Source organism: Leuresthes tenuis, unplaced genomic scaffold, assembly GCF_036924035.1.
Source record: "Leuresthes tenuis unplaced genomic scaffold, fLeuTen1.0.hap1 SCAF_9, whole genome shotgun sequence".
Taxonomy (NCBI): Eukaryota; Metazoa; Chordata; class Actinopteri; order Atheriniformes; family Atherinopsidae; genus Leuresthes; species Leuresthes tenuis.
In genome coordinates this window covers 4,204,511-4,227,570 of record NW_027325363.1, presented here as the reverse complement: position 1 = coordinate 4,227,570, position 23,060 = coordinate 4,204,511, and the positions used below count along the sequence as shown (strand labels likewise).

The window sequence follows — 23,060 nt, the reverse complement described above, 5'->3', positions numbered from 1 at the left end:
TGGTATTTCAGTACTAGACTGGTGGAAATTTGAGCTGATCATAGCTGATCAGTGGTACCACATGTTGGACAGCCACCATGCATGTGATTATGTAGAGCAGCAAGGATGTTCTTCAGGTTAGAAAAATATTGAGTCAACAAGTCAACAACCGTCTGTTGCAAATGTGACGCTGTGTAAAATTCATGATATATAGTTTCAGATAGTGCAAATTGGTTTTTCTGTGGCTCCCTTGTATGTCATTATTAGCTCAGCTCCCCTGCCGGAATTCCTCCCTGAGATCACTCTCATCGCTGTCTACTGCAGATAAGACACTGACTACTTATAGACGAATTTGGAGAAGCCTACAAAATAACAAAATACAAAAAAATTCCCAAGAAATATCCCTTTAACCGATGCACATGTTTGCACTCGGGCTGCATATGGATGAGAGTGTTTACCAGGTTGAAATAGTCTGCTTGGCATCTGGAGGGTGTGAAAGTGGGCATTCACAGACTCCAGACCCTTGTTCACATTTTACCATAAGAGCAGGCTGGACACAGATGGTCATAAAATGAGAATGTTCAATGTGCAGTGGAGCTCTGGTGGCTTTGCCAGGTTATGAGGTTCCCTCGTGCAAAGATCTCATTGGTTGATGACAAACAAACAAACTGTCGGCAAGCCACACTAACCATCATTATAGATCCACCATCGAGAGAAGATTTTTGTTTAAAATATTTTAACTTTGTAAGATGATTGCAATAACATTCACTGACTGAATTAATTTGTTCACAAGGTCAAATCTTTTTCCCTTGAATGCTGCATGTGTTTGTAGCTGAGCTCAAAGTATCTGAACACAACAAGTCATTAACGAGAAATGTAATGGTGAATTTTTAATCTTTTAAGATAGAATGATGCTATTCTTCGGTTGTTTGCTTATATTGTAGCCCTGAATAAAGTATCTAAACCATGTAAAAAAAATAAATTAAAAAATCAAGCACTGTTTGATTATAATCAAATGAAGGAGCAGCTGCAGCATGCACAGCTCTTCCTCTCCCCTAGTGTCTGATAATGTAGCATATTACTGTGTGTGAGATAGTCCTGATAATACCAGCTGCATACAGAGCACAAATCAAGCTCTAAGTTATTCTCAGCACATATTTCTAGCTATACAACCCTCACCAGCTACCAGAGGATCAGTTGACTTTTTATCATGAATTTCAAACGCATACAAATCATGGCTCCAGCAACTATTGCAGCCTGAGAAACACGTGTCTGTTATTTAAATTACACATTTATGAAGCATTTGTGTTTAATTCAGGTCTTTGCATTCAATCTGTCAGGCTGTGCGTGAGATCCTGGGAGACATCTTACCCAGTTGAAACCGATCTGAGCTGTTGTTGCAGGTCTGTTGTATTTCCTCGCTGTCCCATCCCAGTGGATAGAGAGCACAGCCCGACCCAATGAGGAGACCTGTAAACAAGATGAAGACAAGCTATGAGGGAAATCCAGCAGCACAAATCATCACTGGGGGTTCAGGGATATCGCAAAACATGGCGGGAGGCTGACAGACTCAGCTTGTGAGAGGAAACCTGCAGCAAGGACACAAAATTATCCCCAAGCTCCTTGGAAAAGTTGGCCTCATTTTATTTGGGGGGGGGGGGGTTCATAATTTAAGACTCTTAAAATGAATAATGTTAATAAAAATGCGAAAGAACCTGTTGTTTTGTTCATTTCATTGTTCCATCCCAATATCCAGCAAGGTTAGATGGATTTAAACGATGGATTCCTTCTCAGTCTTCATGTTTTAATTAAAACCATCAAGAAGACATTGATGTGATCTCATCTGGTACAAAACTGGCAGAGAGGCTGCTCTGGGCTGTCCCAGCAGTTTTACCACCCGCCAAACAATACTTTGTAAAATGACACGCATTGTGATTTTACCCCTTCATCACATTTTTTACTGCAACAAACAAAGCACTCTTCTGCCAGCAGCCCATATAACTCTGACAAATGAGCAATGAACACATGTAAATAACTTGGCAATTTCTCACACAGACAAGAGGGAAACACAGAGGCGTTTTTGGGTGCACAGTAATTACTGTAAAACTCTGGAGAATCCTAGAGGGACTGCTTTCCATCAGTGATTAAGGAGACTATGACTATGCTTAAAGCTGCTCATAGAGACAAGAGTAAAATCTAGTCAAGGCCATTACATTAAGGATTAATATCCCCAATATTTGCCTGTAGCCAGGTCTTGACAAGTTATTCCCAAGATGTCATGAACTAATTCTTAAATTTTTCCTGTGGGGTCTCCTGCTAGGTGGCTCTGCCATCACATTAGCTTAATCCTCTCTAATGCATCTGCCCCGTTATCAGTTTTGGGATGTGAGGATGGCAGCAGAGGGAAAGGGAGGAAGGAACGTATTGCCTTCCATGATTAGTCCTGCCATCCAGTGCTGCCGTATTACATCTAGACCTGATAACAAGCAGGAATGAATCCAAATGCTAATGGAGAAGGGCTGGACAATCTGGCAAACATCTGAGGTGGAGTGGGAGAAGTGAAAAAGACATCTGTGTTTGGCCCCCGTCGCAGCCAAAAGGACACAAAATGTCACTGGTGCAGCTCTGGAAGAAAAACAAAGAGGGGAACTGTGGTACTGCTGATAGAAAATCAATGCAGTGAAACCCTGGCATGTTGACGAGAATGAGTCTATATATATATATGTATGTATGAAAGAGGCTCTGGCCAAGTCTGTGTCATTATAGCTGAGGATCAAAGGGGAGCCAGGGATTTTCATACATAAAACAAATCAACCATTTCTTGGAGCCTTAAGAGAATCTTAGATGAGTTTCTGCTTTAGACCTAAAAAATGACCACCTTAAACAAAGCAATAGAACAAAAAGAAAACAGGAACGTGTGAATCCTTGTTCAAACAGGCACCTGCTACCCTGATGAACACCCGCTGGTATTATAAATGTAGGGATATCTGCACGCACAGAAAAGTAATTTGAATATTCTTAATTATTTAATTTTATCATATGTGTTTGGCTTAAAATTTGTAGCCGTTAAGACTGTGAAGCATGTGAAACTTGATAATGTATTCCTGATTAATATTTAACAAAATTTAAATTCTCTTTCAAGTGTTAAGCAGTGTTAAAGCTGCATGGAATCAAGCTGAGTTTCTTTGCAGAAAAATGGACGGATATAACAGGAAAAAAGGTTGCTTTGTTTTACAAAAATATTGCTATTTTATAGAGCAAAGTGGAATATTTCCTTTTGAGAAAACAAGATTTATGAAGATCGACTTTGATTAGTAAGTCTGCTGAAAGCAATCACGAGCATCAGATTGCTGTGCTCTACAACAGGCACCAGAGAGAAGGATGGGAAAAGAAAGACTTCACTGCATAGTTTCCATATCAGGTCAGATTATGATGATGATGATGATGACGACTGTGAATACCTCTCCAAGACCACAACCTGGCGGGGAATTCACCACAACAAAAGACACAGGTTGTTTTCCATTATCTAACCTCGTAAAATCAGAAAAAGTTTTCCTGTAATCTCTCATTGCTTCCTGTTGTTCTTTTTTATGAGAAACTCCCTCTGAGCCTGTAGCATTTTAGTGGGTGAAATCAACGTGAGCACATGTTACCGTGACACCATTAAAACAGATACTGCATTACACAGATCACCGTGGGGGCAGATGAATAAGAATACGCACATAAAGGGAAGGTGCTCAGGTCTGTATCAAACGTGGTCCCACGTTTTTCTTTTGGCTTTTATCTATTTGATTTATTTATTCTTCCCAGGATGGTTAATTCCAGCAAATCCCATCCTCCACACTCACTATGTGGGTTATTGAAAACTGGAGGTGGAGAGGCTGGAGACTAGGATGAGGGAAAAGGATTACTAATAGAGAAAGACGTATTTTCACATAATGTCTGAGAGCCAAGCTGTTTTAAACACGTGCAGCTCTCAGAGGCAACCACCCTCAGGCTCTGATTCTCCATGCATGCTGCTGTAGACAGATACTTCCTGTCTTTCTTGTAACCAAATATGACAATATATCCTGATTTGCACAAATGAGCAGGTGGGGAAACGTGTCATTTAGCAAGTGGTTGTGAGCTAAATTAACATTTAAACCTTTATGAGCTCCAATCAAATACTGCAAATGACATACAAAAAGAGTGAGAGCAACAAGTTTTCTGAATTGTGGGGTTGGATTGTTGAAACAGAACTTCATCAACCTTCTGGGTTTTTTTGCGGATTGAAAATCAGGGATCTGTGATGAGGTCAGTCCCTGATTTGATGTGAGCAAAACAAAGCTAACCACAAACATAGGCCTGAAATGTGCATTAGCCTTGAACTGGCAAACCCCGCCATCCAGTTGTGTGTCAGACAACAAGCTATCTAACTGCTCTTCCCACACCACAGAAACGTGTCTTCCATGGATTACCAGAACTTTGACTGCTTAATTAAACTGAGAAGCATTATTGAGACGATGAAGAAAATGATTAATTTTAAGAAGAACAAGGCTGAAATGTAGCACATGCCTGACAATACATCTCATGGTAGTTTTACTACCTTAAACTACATGTTACACTTACAAAGATAAAATAAAAACAGATGATCTCATTTGCATAAATGGGTTCACACTAGCTGAATAAAAGAGACATTTGAAAAATAAGCAAAAACATTAATTACAGCAGGATGCTGCAAGGATAGTTTCACAGAATAGAACAAAAAGAGGATGGATAAGACTTGAAGTCTTTGTGTTCACTTCATCTTCAGTCTCTTCAGTCCTAACTGTTCAGATCTTCTATGAATTTTCTTTGATTTCCCAAAGCACAGATGGGAAATTTTCTCTTTTAGATGACACAAGCAACTTAATTTTGCCTTGAGCAGATGGTCGTCTTATGAAGAAATTTCTGCAAGACTCCATTAAGCTGTTGTGAGGAGAGTTGGTGGACCTGCTGCAGGATATATAGCAGCTATATTGCATTTTAGAAAAGTAAAATGGAAAAAAACAACATGAGAGATCTGGTGCCATCATTCTCCTTCCACAGAGTTTATAAAGAATCCAAACAACAAGTTTTCTTTTACTGGCATCGATCAGTTTAAAGATTAGGATGCTGGTCTGCTTTTGATTCAGAAATTGGTCTATCAACACAGACCTGGAGGACTGTTTGTTTACATTGCTGTTTCCTGCCGATAACCATTGTTTGACCCGTTCTGGGGGTTTTCAGCTGCTGTGGCAGCCAGCTGATGCTTGATAGAGTTCAGTGGAGGAGGGAGTGAGGAGAAAGAGGGCAGGGTCAGATGGAGTGAAAATAAGAACCTGGGCAGCTCATTTACAGATTAAGTTTCAATTGATCTCTGCATGACCAATATCAATAACAATCCCAGGCTTTATGGCTACTATGAGAGGCTCTTGTATAAACTAGGAGTGAGTTGGCTTAAACTGACTTAACCTAATGCAATCAGTCCCACGTATCGGTGTTCAGATCCATGAACTGCTCTAATATAGTGATCATTATTCAGCCTCTCCTTGCCTCAGATTTCATCACTGAGCTCAGTTTTGAAAGCGGATTTTCGTAGCTTGCAAATAAGAATTTCATTCCACCAGGGTTGAGCTACTGGTCCCCATTCTTTTTCTGTCAAAGCTTTTTACCTGAATGAAATTCTGCCCGCTTTTCATATCCGCCACATTCTCTGTTTTGCAGACTGCTGATGGCTTTTGTCAAGTCTTCCTGCTCTCTGTCAAGACCCAAGGAATTTCTTTAGCCTCCTTCATACCTCGAGACAATACCATTCAAGGTTATCATTCAAAAGGCCAAAGAGGGGAGGGAGGATAAAAACCGCCGTTAAAGCTGGAGAAACTTTTGGTGGCCAGGGAATTGGAGTGGGGATGTGCATGAATGAGCTGGCTTAATGTTAGACATTCCCTTTTGTGTTTGGAGGATCATCCAAAAGAGGCCCAAATACGTGAGTGCAACTACACCTGGAGAGGAATGTGAAGTATCAAAATAACATCCACCTTCACATGTCTGTATCTTTTTTCTCAAAATAGTTCAAAGAAAGCCAAAGATAAAGGGGTCATTCTAAATCTGGTTTCACACGTTGAGACAATTTAACAGCAACTTCAGGTGCTGCATGAAACTAGAATCGATTTAAATTGATATTGCTGGCATGTTAATGTGCAACTAACCTCATTCTCTCCCTGTTCACCTCGCTAAGCTTTAAATCAAAAACCAAATCCACAGGTTTCCCCGTGTCACATCAGCCTCAAGAGCCCGTGTGACTAATCAGTCCACAGAACCATCTCTGCATGTTGAGGCATGTCGCCTCCTTCACTTGAAACACACAGTGACATGTTCAGCATGCACGCCTGCTTTTTTTTTCAACATGTTTCAGTTCTCTCTGTTGTCCAAGTTGGATCAACACAGTCACTTCAGAAGGGCTTTGTGGACCTTTTCTTTTCTTCATTTATTTTTTATGATCGAGATGGGGTTCTGAAGTTTGATTTGAAAGGAGTTAGAAATGGTGAGATGAAGGAAGGGGGTATGCAGAAAGAGGAGGGATTTAAATGCACTATGTGAAGAATGTGTGATGTTTGTGCACAGTGAAACATATCAATACACACTGTTCCAAATGACTGCCACTGAATGTAATTTAGGCAAAGCTCTTTTTTCGATCAACCTTGTTTTTAATCAACACCTCTTTGCGATACAGCTGCTGTTTTGTTCTTTTCTGCACAGCCATTACTGAACACTGCATGCCAAGGACCATATGATGTGATTGAAGAGCTGCCAGTCCGCAGTGTTTTGTTCAGTTGTAGATTTCACCGTAATTCGCTGGATTTACAACTTGAGTATAAAACAAAGGGAACCATTTACTGACCAGGCCAGTAATGGGAGGTCAGTAACAAAAAACCTCTCCACATCTCCATGATGCATTTCCTCTCTTCACTCCGGTATTTGCAACCATCAAGCCCAGAAAAGGTCAAACCGCTATAAACGCCCACACAGTCAAATTATTTAGTCATATTCATGTGAGGCCCTTGTGATTTTTCCTCTGCCAAAGCAAGAGACCAACAGACACTTTGTGGCAAAACTCTGTATGTAAGACGTTTTACATAAAAAATGATCAAATTAAATGTTTGGTGGGCACATTGGAAAAAAAAGAACACATTGTATTCTTAAAGCTGATTGGAAAGACTTTCCTGATACTGGAAAATACTGCAATGGCCTCATATTTTCACCCTAAACAACTACAACTTTCACTATATTTTGCATCAATCCTTTTCCAGTGAGTCTTTTGCATGCCGATCCTCGGTAGCTCTTCTGAACTTGGTGCCGGAAGCATCACATTACATACATGTACTGTATGAATTTAAAAATGTTGCATTCTTAGCCTTCTCTTTGTTTGCCAGGTAATTTACCTAAGATCTTTGCACTCTCTTAGATTCGGGTGGCATGTTCCTTGAATGCTTTGTTGACAAAATTTCGACAACTGTAGGAGTTCAAACACCCAAGATCTATTTTCTCCTAACAACAAGTCTGACCATCCCTTTCAACTACAGGATGTTAAAGTTGACTCCATGTTGCTGATGTTTGCATCTTGCTTTTGTCATAACTGTTCTGTACATGTTTTGGAGAGAGCTTCCTGCAACTAACTAGTATTGCAGGTGGTGATAAATCTTGGTTCTGTCAAGCAGTGCTTGCAGTTAGAAATTCATCAAAAGCTGTCACCGAAATGTGAACCAACCAGTTCTCACTTGGCCGAAGCTGATTTTTACTTGTTATTACTTGAAGAGTAACTCGCAGCCAACACAAACTTTTTTGTACCTTTTTCTGTTATGAGAAATTCAACTCTATGTTCAGGATAAACACTGAAATTTGACTAGTGTTTCATCAAGGAACCAGACAATAAGACTCTCTCTTAGTCTCATTTAAACAAATCTCAAGGTAAAGCGTTCCAGATTACGTAACGGAGCTTTTTGCATATGAACACAATTCAAGTGACAATTTGATCTTTCTCGGGCTGCATTTTTGTAGATGATCCCCATGAGAACTGTCTGGGTGCTGGCTGCACATTGAGATCAATGTTATTTGTCCAGCTCAGAGGATTGGTTTGGATGAAAATTAGGTTTGAGATCATTTCCATCTTTTAATGATTGAAAGGTGATGTTATCAAGTTTCACATTGCTTTGCATTTAAGCCATTTGTATGATGTGAGCACTTCATGCTGCAGGCTAATGACCCTCTGCAACTTGTGTGCAAATGAAACAAAATATCATAAGAAATTGCGAGCGCTCAACGACAAATATTCCAAGATGGTCATGTACTTGTACTAGTCTTTTGCTGTGACTTTACTGCCTGCGTTGTTTGTGTATGACGAGAATTATATGGAAATATGAGAGAAGCAAAATGAGAATGCAAGAAGATGTTAGTATCAGTAGTGATCTTTTACAGAGTAATGTTATGGCTGTGAAAAGGAGCTGACTTTAACGCTAATGTTATTGGTTTAGATTGCATAAATAAATAGGCTATAAATAAACCCAAAACAATGCAAACTATGTGCTGCTCACTTGGCTTGTGCCTCTCTCCTGTAACACTCATTTCTTTCCACATTCACCCATCAGTCACTGTTCATGGCTGCGAGTGGAGCAAGCAGTTTGTTTCATTGATCTGTTCAATGCTTTTGCTACAGGCACTCGGTTAAGGGCCATTCTTATCTAATCACACTAGTCATGCCTGACACAGTTTCCGACAACAACCAGCAATTAATAAACACACCAATTACAAGAGCAAAATTAACTTCTGCTTCATTAGGCAGTGGTCAAAAAAGATCAGGAGCATGATGCAGTGCAGGAAACATGCACAAACTGAAAATGAGGTGCGCTGAATGTGTAGCAAATACCTCTCAATAGAGAACATTTTCCTGTTTTGTTGGTAAAATTAGTTTTTCACTCAAGGGTATCAATATTTTGCCCATTTGCATCGACAGCCGTGTCCCTTCTGATCTCATACTGTGACATTCTTCCCCCTCCTTACAGTAAAGAAAAGGCAAACGAAAGCTTACAAAAATAAAAACAGGAAAATAATTCAGCTAAATCTTTCATTATTCTTTCTTAAAATGACGCACGTAAATTGAGTCACTCATATGTTGGAATCCAAGGCTTGAAAACAGTGAAGTCAGTGAGCTCTCCTTTGTACAAAGACCATCTGACAGCTAGTATCTGTGAAATTTCAACAAATTATTGTTATTAGTATGAGGCTTGGCTGCAGAATCTAAACATAAAAGCTCCAAACATTTTAGACACTGCGGGCAACTGTTTTCAGCCCTATCAAATGAAAGTTCAGTAATTTCAAAAGAGGTAGTGAAAGGCATGCTAAAAAGTAATCTTCAACAAAACATTACAGACTTGAGATATTTATATGTCTAGTGGCCTGCAATTCAATTTAAAAGTGATGTCTGTTCCATCCATCAGAGAGGAGAGTGGAGTGAAGAAGAGCAAGTGTGATGTGAACAACGAGACCTAACGGTATAAAAATCCTCTCAGGGTAAAATCCACTTTATAGGGTCCTACGAGTGTAGCTCTTCTAACTGGGTCATGTCTGATGTGTTGAGCGGCACCCTCCTCTGAGCCTGATAGAGCAGCCACATCTTCAAAAGTCTGAATATACCTAAAGCAAAGCATTCCTGTTTTAATTACTCCTTATAATGAACATAAGTATGCTAACACAAGGCCCTCTGGGGGAAGGGATATGAAAGTCACTGTGCAGCAATATTCATGGAAATAGCATCCAAATATGCAATGAATGTTTTAGTATCCTCCACACAGTACTGCAAGACATCAAGATGCCTCTGTGACAGTACTGAGGCTCATCATGTGAGCAGCTTCATACCGCAAACACAAAGAGCCAGCATTCAAAAGACAATGCAACACTTCAGGGATCGAGCAAAAAATTACTCCCACTGCCAAGTGCTCTAAATACTCCAAAGCCTGTGTTTAAAGTCCTACCCCACTGCTTTCACGCTTTCTTCAGGGACACACACCAGCCCCGCTTGTTACCCCTGAGGACTGAGCTGGTTTGAGTTTAAGCAGCCTTACCCTAACAGGTCACTCTGACTCCGAGGATTTCATTGTGTGGGTGTAATATAAAAACCATTCAGTAAGACTGGAATTCTCAGCAGTAAATGGGGCCATTCTAAACCCTTGAAACAGAAATAGCGCCATAATATAGCTTTAACATACATTTAAACAAAAGCTTCAAACCTCAGATGAAAAATTTACCATTTCTGGAGGTTATTACGTTGAGAGAGCACCATTTCACTCAAGTTTTAGGACTGAACTACAGACATGAATAAGAGTGGAGTTCACCTAAACATTCAAAGTGTTAGATGGGATATTTGTGACTTTACTGGTCATTTGAAGAAATGGGCATATTAGATTTCTTTTCAATGTTATGTCTTAAATAAAATCAAATCATAGTAAGCAACTGGCTATCTGCTCAGTAGGACAAATACATTTAAATCAGCAAGATTTACCCGCCTAAATGAAAGCACATTTACTCTCATTATTTAACACAGAAGGCTTGTTGCTTGTTTGTGGTGTTTATGCTAAGCTATGCTAATAGGTGCTAGTGGTGGCTTTGTGTTTATTTTTTATATTAGAGTGGTTCTTACTTGCAGGCCAGTGTGACCAAAACCGTTGCGTTTGCTTCACCTAACCAAACAGCAATGTAAAGCGAGAGCAACATGTCAAACAATAATAACAATCAACAGTCACGAGACTTGAACTATGATTATTTTCCACACTGTCAAGTGTTCAAAGTTGGTAAGAAGCAAATCAGCACCCACATGTTGAAAAGTAGAGCAAAACCGGTGCAGAATGCATTTACATGTGACACCCAACAGCTCCTGATCAAACACCATAAGTTGACGGCACGAGAACTAAGAGTATATGTTTTATTAAAAAGAAATAACCTTTTCAAAGATACCTCTTTTGTACTGACAGAGAAAGGTCAACTGAAGCTAAAGTAGCTCCTCTTTCATCACATGAGCTTATCGTGATATTTGAGAGCCCTTAAGGAACAGAACATAGCTGCAATGAGGACACATTATGTAACATGTAAAGAAATCTATGAGCAATATTACTAGGCAATAGGAGAAGGACACAGAGATAAGAATGTGTGGGGAGTGCTCAAAGCATTTTTCAAAGGTACTGAATTGGTATTGTAATCCTATTCATATAATAATATCTGGTTCATCGTGTCCTCTCAAGGATAAAAAGTTTTTTCTGCCTCAGTGATTCCACAGATTGAGAACAAAGAGATGTCAAGAAAAACCTGCCAATTCTACTTGATATGAGTTACCATTGTCATGTGTGTAAGAAGGTAAACTGCAGCGCATTATGTGAAGGTCTACGGTCTACTGGTGAAGCCTTGCTGTCTTGGATCCCAATAAGAAGATATATCAGTGTTACTTCTCTGATTCTCTTTAATGTGTCATACAACAAATCAGATAAAATCTGATGAAATATAGAGCAACTCAGGGCTGCTTCCCAAAATGACATAATTTTCTTCTAGTCGGTTATACCACTGGTTAAATTAGATCTTTAAATGTTCGTCTTGATATACACAGTCTGCGTTTTGTCATTTAAACCCTTATCCAAACTGAATCTAAAACATTTAAGGAGATAAGACTCTCTGGAAGTGCACCTGATGAAAACCTAAAGGGTTGACTGCACGCAGATCATCTGCTGATGAAGTAGTTTATATGAGTCATTATGGAAAAGCCACAATACAACCATGCTTATGTGAAAAAAACCTTTTTGTGCAGGGAAATGGGATGAACCACCATGTAATGCAAAATAAACAACAGCAGTTATTGAATGCAATGTTTTTCTAAAAAAAATCTGATCTTTCAACAGAATTGTGTCTTGGCCAAGATTCTTTTCACTATGCATCACAAAACACAGACCAAACAGTTGGATTATGCTGTTCCTCACAAACACATGGCTTCAATCAGGCAGTTGTTCATGCTTTAAAGAGTCAGTGGATCACACGTTTTACAGTTAATAGCTGACACGCAAGGATGAATGAAAATCAATAGTTTCCAAAGACTCACAAAGATTTTGAAATCAATTTGAAATCAAACACACACAAAATATGAGAGCAGTTCATTTAAAGAACTTCCAGTTTTCCTCTATCTGAAGTTTAATTTACACTGGAAAGAAAGAAAAATATGCTTTATGTTACAGTACATATTTAATCAATTAGGTCATTAACTCTGGTTCTCTGGAAGCACTTCAGGACAAGAAAATTAAAGTCTTTGTGCTTAATACACAAATAGTTCTTCTTCCAAGTTTGTATAAAAAACACTTTCAATTCACTTACGCATATATTTATATATATATATATATATATATATATATATATATATATATACATTTGTTCTTCTTCTGCAGGAAATTACAATAGCAGAGACCAACAAGGGAAAGACTCAATTGCACTGTTTCTGATGCCACAAAGAAATTTCAGTACCTGTCTATGTTTTAATTATAGCTCAACAAGGCCATCTAACTGGACTTCTGTCCTTGTCCCAATATACAAGCAGAAGAGGACCATTGATTTATAGATGGAGTCTTTCTTTTCTAGGCTTTTTCTAGTTGATCTTTTATATCACAGACCAAAGTCGAAGTCGTTCCACTACTCTGAGCTGGCAAGGGAGGTAGTAAAATCCTGCCTCGTGTACTTATTCACATCAAGCTGGCTAGGTGGAACGTGTCACTATAACCAGTGATGCTGTCGTCACTGATCAGCTGATTTCAGCATACAGGATAGATGTGCCTCTGCAGGGGAAACAAAGCCAATACCGTCTTTGTTGCACCGCTAAAGCGCAACCCATGTGTGACGGAGGCTTTAGCTAATTGTTAGCTTGACATAGCGTAAAAAAGAGAAAGTTCAGAAAATGTCCAGGAAAAAACACTCGATTTGTGCAATTTTTCTTAAAAATTCTTGGCAAAGGAAAAACAAACCAAGTGTCCATTTTGTTCTTCTGCTCCTCACATTCTGGTAAATTGTTGTTCTGAATGGAAAAACAGCAAAGCTCATGCAAAGCCAGCTTTCTCGGCCAAATATTTATATATCACACAACCGTGAACTGCCTTAAAAAGGGGCAGATGGGAGAAGCTAGATTAATGTTAAAGCATAGTATTGCAGATGTTCACGCTGAAAAGGATCAAATTAAATACAGATATTAATAGAAAACAAGATGAATATATGGAGGGAGAAAAAATGACAACACAAATCTAAATCTGTCCATCTGACTGAAGCTAACTCACACGTCATCTCTTTAGGCTTTTTTCAGTGCAAACCTGCAGCAACTTTCCCATAATGGTGGATACAGCTTTCTTACCTATGACTGGAAAGAGTGACATCACAGACATGGCCCACATTGAGATTAAAATCACCAGTCATCTCCCTTATTCACACAGATTACTTCCTCATCACAGCTTGAGTGGCCAGTTTCAATATTAAGTTCCATCAGTAATCAGAAACACGACCATCCTCAGAGGGTTAAAAAGAGAGCTAAAATATGGTGGTGCATGATGATGTAATAGAGATCAGCTTAATGCGATGAAACAGAGCAAGATTAACTTTGTGTCATTGTAAGGCTCTCAGAGAGGAGGCAGAAAAGTTCCCTGTAATGTCATGTGTGCATGAAAGGGTTCTATTCACTGTCCAACAAACTCATCCTTTCCTGATTAAATAAATTTGAGTGCCTTCGTCTCTAAAAGGGACTACGACTGAGCCATCCAAGATCATCGCCCACTGCATATGCAAATTCGTACTTTTCAGGCAGGGTGTTTTAAATGTTTTGAACGTTGATTACTGCAGCTCGGTTATGGCAGCCTTTCAGTGACTAAATAGCTTGCCAAGGGCTGTTGAGAATGTACTACTGGTCATTTCAGAGGTAGTCAGTATGATTGATTGAGCTATAAAGGGTTTGTCCGTAGGGCTAACAGGATAAAAGATTAAGAGTCTGGTGAGTGTTGATTAATGTTAGAGAACATAACCTCTGGCCAATGGTACAGAAAGATTTATATAAACAAGGTCTGAGCAGCAAAATATATTCACACTCAATTGGAGTGATTTGAAGTCAGTGAGGACGAAACAATCACAGGGTATCCCCAAGACATAAGCTAAATCAAAACAAAATGCCATAATGAGACAAGCAAGTGTATTAACTGACAAATGAAGCAGGACAGAAGACGAGCAACGAAATAGACAAGTTAACTACATATTTGAAAGGCAACAACTCTGATGTCAGCTTATTTTTTTCCTAAATAAAATGTAATGTGATGATGGCAGGAGAAAAAAAGAAATCCTCTGCATATTTATACAGGGCCTTGCCTGTGTCAAGCCCTGCCCCACCCCCTGGACTTAGGCTGCCTGATTAGTATTCAGTGAATTCATTAAGACACAATCACTCGAACATGGGAAAAGTACCAGCAGAGAAAAACTCCCCTTCCCCCAAACCTGAAGGTCACTCTGTCCTTACTCTGCTAGTGATCTGATGATCAGAAAACATAGGAGATGGGAGGGGGTCAGATCTTATTTGTACATGGAGTGCTGTTACCAGCATGCAAAGATCTGTACTGACTGAGCCAGGGAAAAAGGTAAACCCACGGCAGGCTTTTAGGTTGATTTTCCCAAAGGCAATCTCCAACAATTCATCACCTAGAAGGAATAGTTGTTCGGTGCTATAGCAAAGTGTTCCTGTTAGTAAGCGCTAAACTATTACAAATGAGATCAGATGATGTAACCTGCAGACCGTCTATCCCTCAGGGTTCAACTCCACCATCGTCTCTTGAACCATCTTTAGATGAGTGAACAGCAAAAACCAGGGGGACATCCAGGTAGACAAACTTTTCCAGCTGCTCCAGCAGTTCATACATTAGGGCGGAGAGCTTTGATTACATCCCGGCAACCCAGTGATGAATCATTCCTCAGGGAAGCACTTACAAACTTCAGCCAGTTTGATAAAAAACACCAAAAAAAAAACTGTCCCGCATGAGAGCTTTGCAATAATAAATCACAAGCGGTGCATACAGCAACGCTGCAGGAATCCAGTGAAGTTTGGCTCAACTCTCCACACACTGCTGGACTGTCAGTCTACTGTGTTTCCTCCATCCTTCTGTTACCACTTTGCCGATTTCATCATATTTCTGAAAATATATTCATATAATGAGAAAATGATCAAACAGATGTACAAACATTTCCCCATATCACAATTTATGTCCACAATAAATGGTCTCTTGTGGTCTGCAGTAAAGGTTTTAAGCATGTGCTAATTCCAATGTGTTTGCAGTAAAATTAATACCACTAAAAAAAGTAGTGTGAAGAAATGTTCTGGCAGACTAAAGCATACAGTGTATCCCTGAGAAAAATATGTGCCACATCTTGAAGCCTCTTTCTGTTTCTTTTTTACACCAGGATGAGGAAGAAATCCTTTGATCCTCCACTGTCTCTCACTCACCAAGAGGAGGAAAACAGAGTCAGGACATAACGATAGGCTTTTTCACACGAGGAAATCCAGAACGGGGGAAAATGAGGTGAACAGTCATGAAAAGAAAAGCAGAAACCCTCCAGCAGTTGCAGCATCCCTGACAGGAAACTAAGCTGCTGGAGCAAGCATCAAACTAAACATATTGCTATAGCCTTATGACATTGCGTGGTCTCTTGGTTGTCATGACAAAAGTGGAAATTAAGCTGCCACGGACATGGAACACCAAGGATAGATCACTAACATCAAGAATAATGTGGAATTGGATGGTAATGTGGACGTGTAAGCACGAGTGTGTTTTTCAGGCATCAGTTCACATGAAAGCATTAATTCACAATCGTAGTTTACGACTCCTTTAGCCAGTACAGGTATGAGATTCTTCTGTACACCATGCAGGGTTTTTTGTCATGCAGCCAAAGCTAAAATTGGCTTCCCATCAGCAGGGAGCAGAGTTATCTACCTTCAGAGATGCTTTCCTTTCATTTTTTTGAAGCATGAATGGCACATGGGTGAATCAATAAATATATATAGACAGAGCACTTTAATTTAGGAAGAAGGGGTTAGTTAAAAGTTAGTCCTTGGGGGTCAAGAGGAAAATAAAAGGAATAAAAAGGAATCTGTGCTGGGTGAAAATGCATCTCAAGGTTGATAGAAACTGATACTGCACCCACTACAGGAACAACAAATACAACCATAGTGCAGGAAAAAAAACTATTTACTGGCATTCAGATATCTGTTTGAGTTCTAGCTTTGGTGTGTCCGCATTAACAATACCTGCAAATGACAGTTCAGGCACACTGTCTGCTAAAAAGCAAAGAAATAATTACTCATACAAGAACTGAATGACAAATGCAATGAGAAGTAAAAAAAAATACCATGGCTGACGTATGAGATGTATTTAAGTTGAAACTGCAACAAAGAAAGCAGTGTGTTCCTGTGAGTGACTAAGATCAGGGGCATGTTGGAAAGGTTTAAGGTACCCATTACTGCTGAGAGTAGCAGCAATGGGATTAGAGGTACCCGTAGGGCACAGATGGCACGGAAATCCTTCGAGCCGTTCAGAAAAGGTCACTCAAAATACAGGAGTAGCACCCACACCAAGCAACCTCCCATTGACTGCTACTAACGGTCTCCTCGGACTGACTTTTGCTCAAGCTTTTAGTCTCTCAACAATACTCAGCAATGATCCACAGTGATTCTTTTTGAGGGTGGAACAGAGAAAGGAACATATCTGCCTTTAAAATGTCAAACAACAGTGGATTTGATTCACAGTATCACTGAGGAGATCACGGCAAAGGCCGAATTCAATGAGAAGCGTGTGGTGCCTTAGAGGAATAGAGATCTTATCAGGTATTTAAATAAAACAGGAAGTAAAACGAGATGCATTATAGACACAAATTCTCCCAGGGAGGAAGATGAACTGCTGCACACTATATAATTCAGTTTGAAGGCCATTTTTGGTCCTTTCCATTCATATAAACGCTTTCATTTGTCTCTGCCATGCTGCATGTACTCATGATGCCTTTGCTGTGTTAACTGCAGCATGGTGAATGCTCTGTCCCTCCTCTGCCTTGTTTTGCCACACTGCTGTGTATGTTTACTTCCTGCTACCATACGGCTACATCCTCCCCGGGCGCTGGCTCCTCCCCATACGCCATATGGCAAGGCCAACAAGGCAGGGAGCACTGTGCGAGGCAAGGTCTGCATTCTGGATATTTCTTTCTCACTGTCATTTCCAGTGATATTGCTTTTCTAAAAATTGCAGATACCAACAATTTCATATGTAATGTGACCATAAAATAGCAATTATGCAAATACAAGGACCAACGAGGAAGTATATAGACTAACTGGATAACAGGTGGTACATAATATCAACCTCAAACCTGAGGAAAGCTTGCAGGTAAACAACTGTTTGGTAAATGACTGCAATTTAGTCCAAGTCCCAGTTGAGTCTACTTAAGTCCCTCTTCAGAGAGCACTGCTTTCTGGATGCATCAACTTCATGTACAACTGAGCAACCTGCTGCTTTCTGTAAAAAAGTTGCGAAGGCAATCATGCCAGGTCAGGTACATATCACCTTTAACATGGCACAAGTCTGAACAGCTGCAGCCTCATCAACAGACATGCATGCACCGTTTTTATCTTGGCAAATATTATCAGCATTAGGGGAATTAAATAACAAAGCCACCAAACATTCCTACCCTTTGAGTTTCCTTATCATTAAGGGTGAAGTAAAGTTTTCACACGTTTTTTTCACAGCAAAATGAATGGTTGAATGTTTTAAATAGCACAGACAACAAGCACACCCATTACTGTAAAATGCTTTAGCACATCATCTTTTAACAAACTCAGCCATGTAGAAAGCAAAATCTTAAGTCGAGCCCATTGTCCGGCAGTGTGTTTATCACAAGAACTGGTTAATGTAATTGTCATGCCAATATAAAATGTTGTCGTGAGAAAATTTTGCCATTATGCTTCATCTGGTATGCTGACCAAACACACATTACATCTTTCTATCATGTGTTTGACTGCGTGTGGCCATGAGGAGCATTTCCATAAAAATGACTTACATATGAATCATTTCAACAGATTGATATATTCATAACTAAAAATCATAACTAATCAACCTTTCTTCCTCTTTGCCTTCTATTGAAGTGCTACAGATTCTTGCCAATGTCATTCTGAACTGTAAGCTAATTGAAAATTAAGGACAGAAAGTGAAAGAAGAAAACATTTAATCCTCGTTGTGCCTGACAAGGTCATTGTTACTTTCTTTTTCAGGTAAAAAGGTAAAACATTAAGGTAAAAATTTGCCTGAATGGGTTGAGCTACTGGAAGTTACACAGATTAAATGATTCAAAGCTCATAATTTTCTTTCACGTGTTGAATAACTATAAAAATATTGTAAGACTCTGTTGCTGCATGGCTCATATTATCAAGTGGTAAATGTTGACAATAACTGCTATATATGTTTTTCCAGTTTGAAATTTAATTGGAAATCTGATGGAAAGACTAATGTCAGTCAAGTCAATAGAGAGCTCATCCAGTCAGGTGCAGGGAGATTTTATAATGATATACATGAGAGAAGGAGTCAGTCAGCTCATGGACAGCGTGGTTCAAATTCTCGCTAAACCACACTGAGCAAAGTGAAAGTTGCGGCTTGGCGGTGGGTGCAAGCCATTCATTCCAAAACACAGAAATTATAAGGCTGACTGCAACAGTATTTTTGGTCAGTGTATATTGAACTGTTTCACATCACCCTGGCAACATTAGACACAGACCCTTGCTCCAAGGCTTCTCCCCTGTTAATACTTTTTTACCCTTTACTTTATTCTGACAAATAACATCGTCCCATTTTGGTGCCGGTGGTGTAACAATGAAACCAGTCTGTGGAAGGAAGCGTGAAACCAACTCTGGAAGGAAAGCTGCAAATAGATTAACCCCACCCTGCTGGCAAGTCTGTGATGTGGAATATGTGTCAGAACGTGAGGATGAAACATTTCTACCCTGTGATTACAGTTCACGTAGTCTCAACTGAAAGCGCTGCTCGGCTAGAAAGTTGTGAAACTGAATAGTTTTACCCAATTTTTGAGAAGACCTGTTTAATAGTCCTTCCACACATCAAAGAAAATATGCTAAATCATGACTTTCTAATTAATCCAGTCTGCCTGCCGGAAATCCACAATGAGCGCTTACAGTTTACAGTGTGAAGACGCATGGTGGGATAGAGAGCCGGCACCAGCCCTGACATCTGTGACAGATTACATGTTGTAATGTGTTGGTGATGAATGTGTGAACACGAGGCGGTGATGAATTTAACACAGTTTCCCCATGGAACACGGGCCTTTCATTACACATCATATTACTCTCTCTTATTCATGCTGCCTTAATTGATCCTCATGGGCTAACAAACAAAAATCTGCCCCACCTACCCAAAAAATATGATACCCAAGAGGGGTGGGGGTGGGAAGGTTGCACAACAGCTTTTAACCCAAATTGCTCATTGTAAAACATTTAATTACAGAACAATAAGGGACTGAGACTTGTTATATCGAGCAGTTGCTGGACCATAAAGATGGCTGCAGGATTTTAGTTAATTTTCATTGGAAACAAAATGTTTTTCCAGAGTACAGACAGCATAGAAATACAGCCACTGGTCTGATTGGCATCTCATGCTGCCAAGGCTGCTTCTGCTGTGGTGCGTGCTAAACTGTGCGCCTTCATGGATGACTTCAGAGGAGAAATGCAAAGCATGGAAGAACAGCACTTCTTTCTGCCCACAGAGGTTGACCACGGCGTATGGTGCTGCTTATTATTCCCCGTGTCTGCTTGTTTTCCACTGTATTTATAGCAGGGGAAACTTGATTTAGATCTGCTCCATCTGGTGATTTGCTGTAGGGATGGGTGCCACATCTTCTGCTCTTCAGTGTAGCACCCCCCTCCTCCTTTTCTGCTTACTGGCTTTTATTTAAAGAAGATGGTAAGTGAGATAGCAGGGCGTCACTCGCCTCTCTCTGGCTTTCTTTCTGACACCAGCTGCTGCTGCACAGTTTATGATGCTAGCTGGTAGAAAATGTGGAGGGAAGTAAAAATCCCTCCCACTTTCTCTAGTGGTATGTAGAGATTCCACAGGCGGCCCCAAGAGCCCATTCCCTCCCCCCAGTCTCAGATCCCATCAACCTTCAGCAGCCCCAGAAAAGGAGCGTGAAATAGCAGAGGTAAAAGAGCTGAGGTTTGGGGCTTAGAGGAGTAAGACGCACATTAAACCCCATCTTTACCCTCTGACTTCAATATGTAAATCTGTTTACCTCAATATAAAAACATGCTGCAGGGTTTTCAAAGTTAGCAAGTGTAGGTGTCAGTTTCTTTCCTGTTAATGCACTCCACGGGAAGCAGAGCTGTTAAAAGGTTATATTCTGATCATAAAGAACAGTCAGCAAATGCTGAGATACAGGCACCTCCATCGAGAAAAAGAACAGCAAATATTGCTCTGTTATTTCTGAGCAGTTCAGCTGCCCAGACATAGGTCCATTTTCACTATAATTACATTTTAGAGAGGATCATAATACCTTTTACTGGCAGAGAAAGTCATCGCAGTGGACAACTGGTAATGTGATTGTGCATGACTGACACTCAGCTCAAATCTTTCTTTAAATGTCCTTATTTCATTACCCTCTACTATACTCTGCACTCAGTGTGCTGGTGCAGAGAAGTGGGGAGAAAAGCAGAAGCAATGGCTGAAGATGAGCTGCTATCTCCTCATTTCATGGGTTATTTTCCTGCTTGGAAAAAAAAGGTAAAACTGGATAATTTCTAATCATCCGATCAGTCAGCATCTGGCTTCAGGAGAAACGGACTGTCTGACTCCTTTACCGTAGTGTTAAGGCTTCGAGTTTGTTTAAGCTGTATTTGACTTCCACTAGAATGGAACAAACAGAGCTTTACCACGAGCAGCTTTGTCTGGGACAACAAGTCATTCATTTTACCACAATTGCAAGACTTTCTGAGTGTGCTTGCCAGAGTAAACAGCTCAACATACGGCTGACCATCTGTCTTCTGCAGTTAGTCAAGAAATAACAACAAGATTACGTTCACTCTTTTCCCCATTTGGTTCTCTTAAAAAATACTAAAACACAATAGTATATCTTAAAACTTTTGTAATCTAGTAATCTAGCAATTTAAAATGTTTTAGCTTTTTTAGAAAGAGGGTTGACTTCATACAAAATGATTCATCTGATGTTTTCTAAAGATTCAGAAGTTGTTAAGAGACGGTAAAAACAGTCAGACGACTGTCTTGTGTGAAAAAACACAAGAAAATGAAATTAATTGGCCTCCTTCAAATCTTTGCCTAATGGAAAGCAAACACACTGACAGGTTGCATCTCCTGCACCATATGCAACTGTCTGCATAAGTGCAAGACTGATTGCTCGATCTGAGCTATCAACATGACAAATCCACGAGTGAAATTCACAACAGGAAGAAAACTGAAGTATTAAATGTTGTTTCAGCAAACATACAGGTGTGATGCTTGAGCAACTTCCAAAACAAACTGGAGATAGATGTGATAACAGGAAACCGTACACAGCCCGGGTAGTGAAGCTTCCTGTGTTATTTGCTCACTGTCACCTCAGTGTGCAAGCACGGTCACGCCTGCTTGTTGCCTCTGAGGAGGCTGGGGGCTCCCTGCAGGGAAAAGGGCCATCTTCACAATTTTTTTTCATCCATGCAGCTGACCAAGAGAGCGTGGGGGAACAGAAGGCCCACTGGTGACAAGATGACAGCTTCAGGGTTGAGCATCCCTCGTAACTCTGCATATGCAAGCACAGCAGGACAAGCATGAGGTCGCTGCTAGTAGCCTGTCTTTAAGACGAATGAGGCAGCGGCTATGGGCCTGAGGACCCTGGGCTCCCTGTAGGTACCCTACTGTCAGGCTGGTAGATTAGGTCTGGATCATAGCTGACATGCCACTGCAGAAAGCAAATGGATGGCCTCTGCGTGGAGCAGCCCACATTTGATTCACTGTTTGAAAAGTTTATAGCTATTCAGCAATACAAAGTATAAAAATATTTATATATTACTGGGCAATTAATCTGTTATTCAATGAATAGAACGTATGGATACAATCTCTTAATTATATAGTGATTAAAAATGCCAACTGTCTAATTTCTATTCAGTGTATTTTGTCTTGTTCGGCCCCTTCAGTAACCGGCTTGGAAAAGGTTTGATCATGGAAGAACCACATGAAGCTTTAGACTTGTCATTTGTACTGTTTAGTCCATTAGTAGCTACATGATAATTGTAGATAATTCTCCCTAGTGTTTCATATAATCAGCGAGAGCCCACATTAGCAGCTGTTCAACTGACAGCAGCCCATTTTAACCATGTTCACTTCACCAACCCCCACCTTTTACTTCTCCCCTGAAGATATACACAGCCAACCATGTACATGCCAATAAATTACTGCTCTGCACACAACACGCTGTCCTCGGTTAGGTGTTACTTCTCATGCTCAAGGTAACAAAAGGCTAATTATCTCAAAGGGATGAGACAGAGGGGGATGTCAGAAGATGATGTGTTTAGCTAAGGCGTGAAAGCGCCTCCTTAATTGCCAGACACATGGTGTAGGATCAATCATTTGGTGCATTTTAAAACAAACGGTCAATTTCAGAGTCCCGTGGATCTAAATGCTGCATGTGAAGAATGTAGATCAAGATGTCTGAAAATGGTCTGCTGGTAGCTCAGGAGAGGATGTAAATCTCTTTTCATAGATCAATAAGTCCTACGGATGCGGCTGTCACAAACCTGGGAGTGATTCCTGCTTGTGTCCATCTCCACCCTCCATTTTGCCTACAACTTTTAATCGCCTCCTGTGTGACTACCCACAGTGCTCGCCAAGGGGGTAGAGTGAGCTCAAAGCAACAAGGTTCAAAGCAAGGACACTATTGGGCTTACTGCTGGCAGGTCTGAGCTTTGATCATGATTACAGATTGTTGTGGTGCAGAGC

The 23,060-nt window shown here is 40.2% G+C and overlaps 1 protein-coding gene across 1 annotated transcript in view; it reads right to left on the bottom strand.

The window, feature by feature from the left end:
- Positions 1-23,060, bottom strand: part of LOC140313954 (LHFPL tetraspan subfamily member 6 protein) — a 41,809-nt gene that overhangs the window by 2,931 nt on the left and 15,818 nt on the right. The window contains exon 3 of the mRNA XM_072391945.1: positions 1,351-1,449. Within this exon, the coding sequence (XP_072248046.1) occupies positions 1,351-1,449 (99 nt within the window). The remainder of the gene's footprint in view (positions 1-1,350; positions 1,450-23,060) is intronic.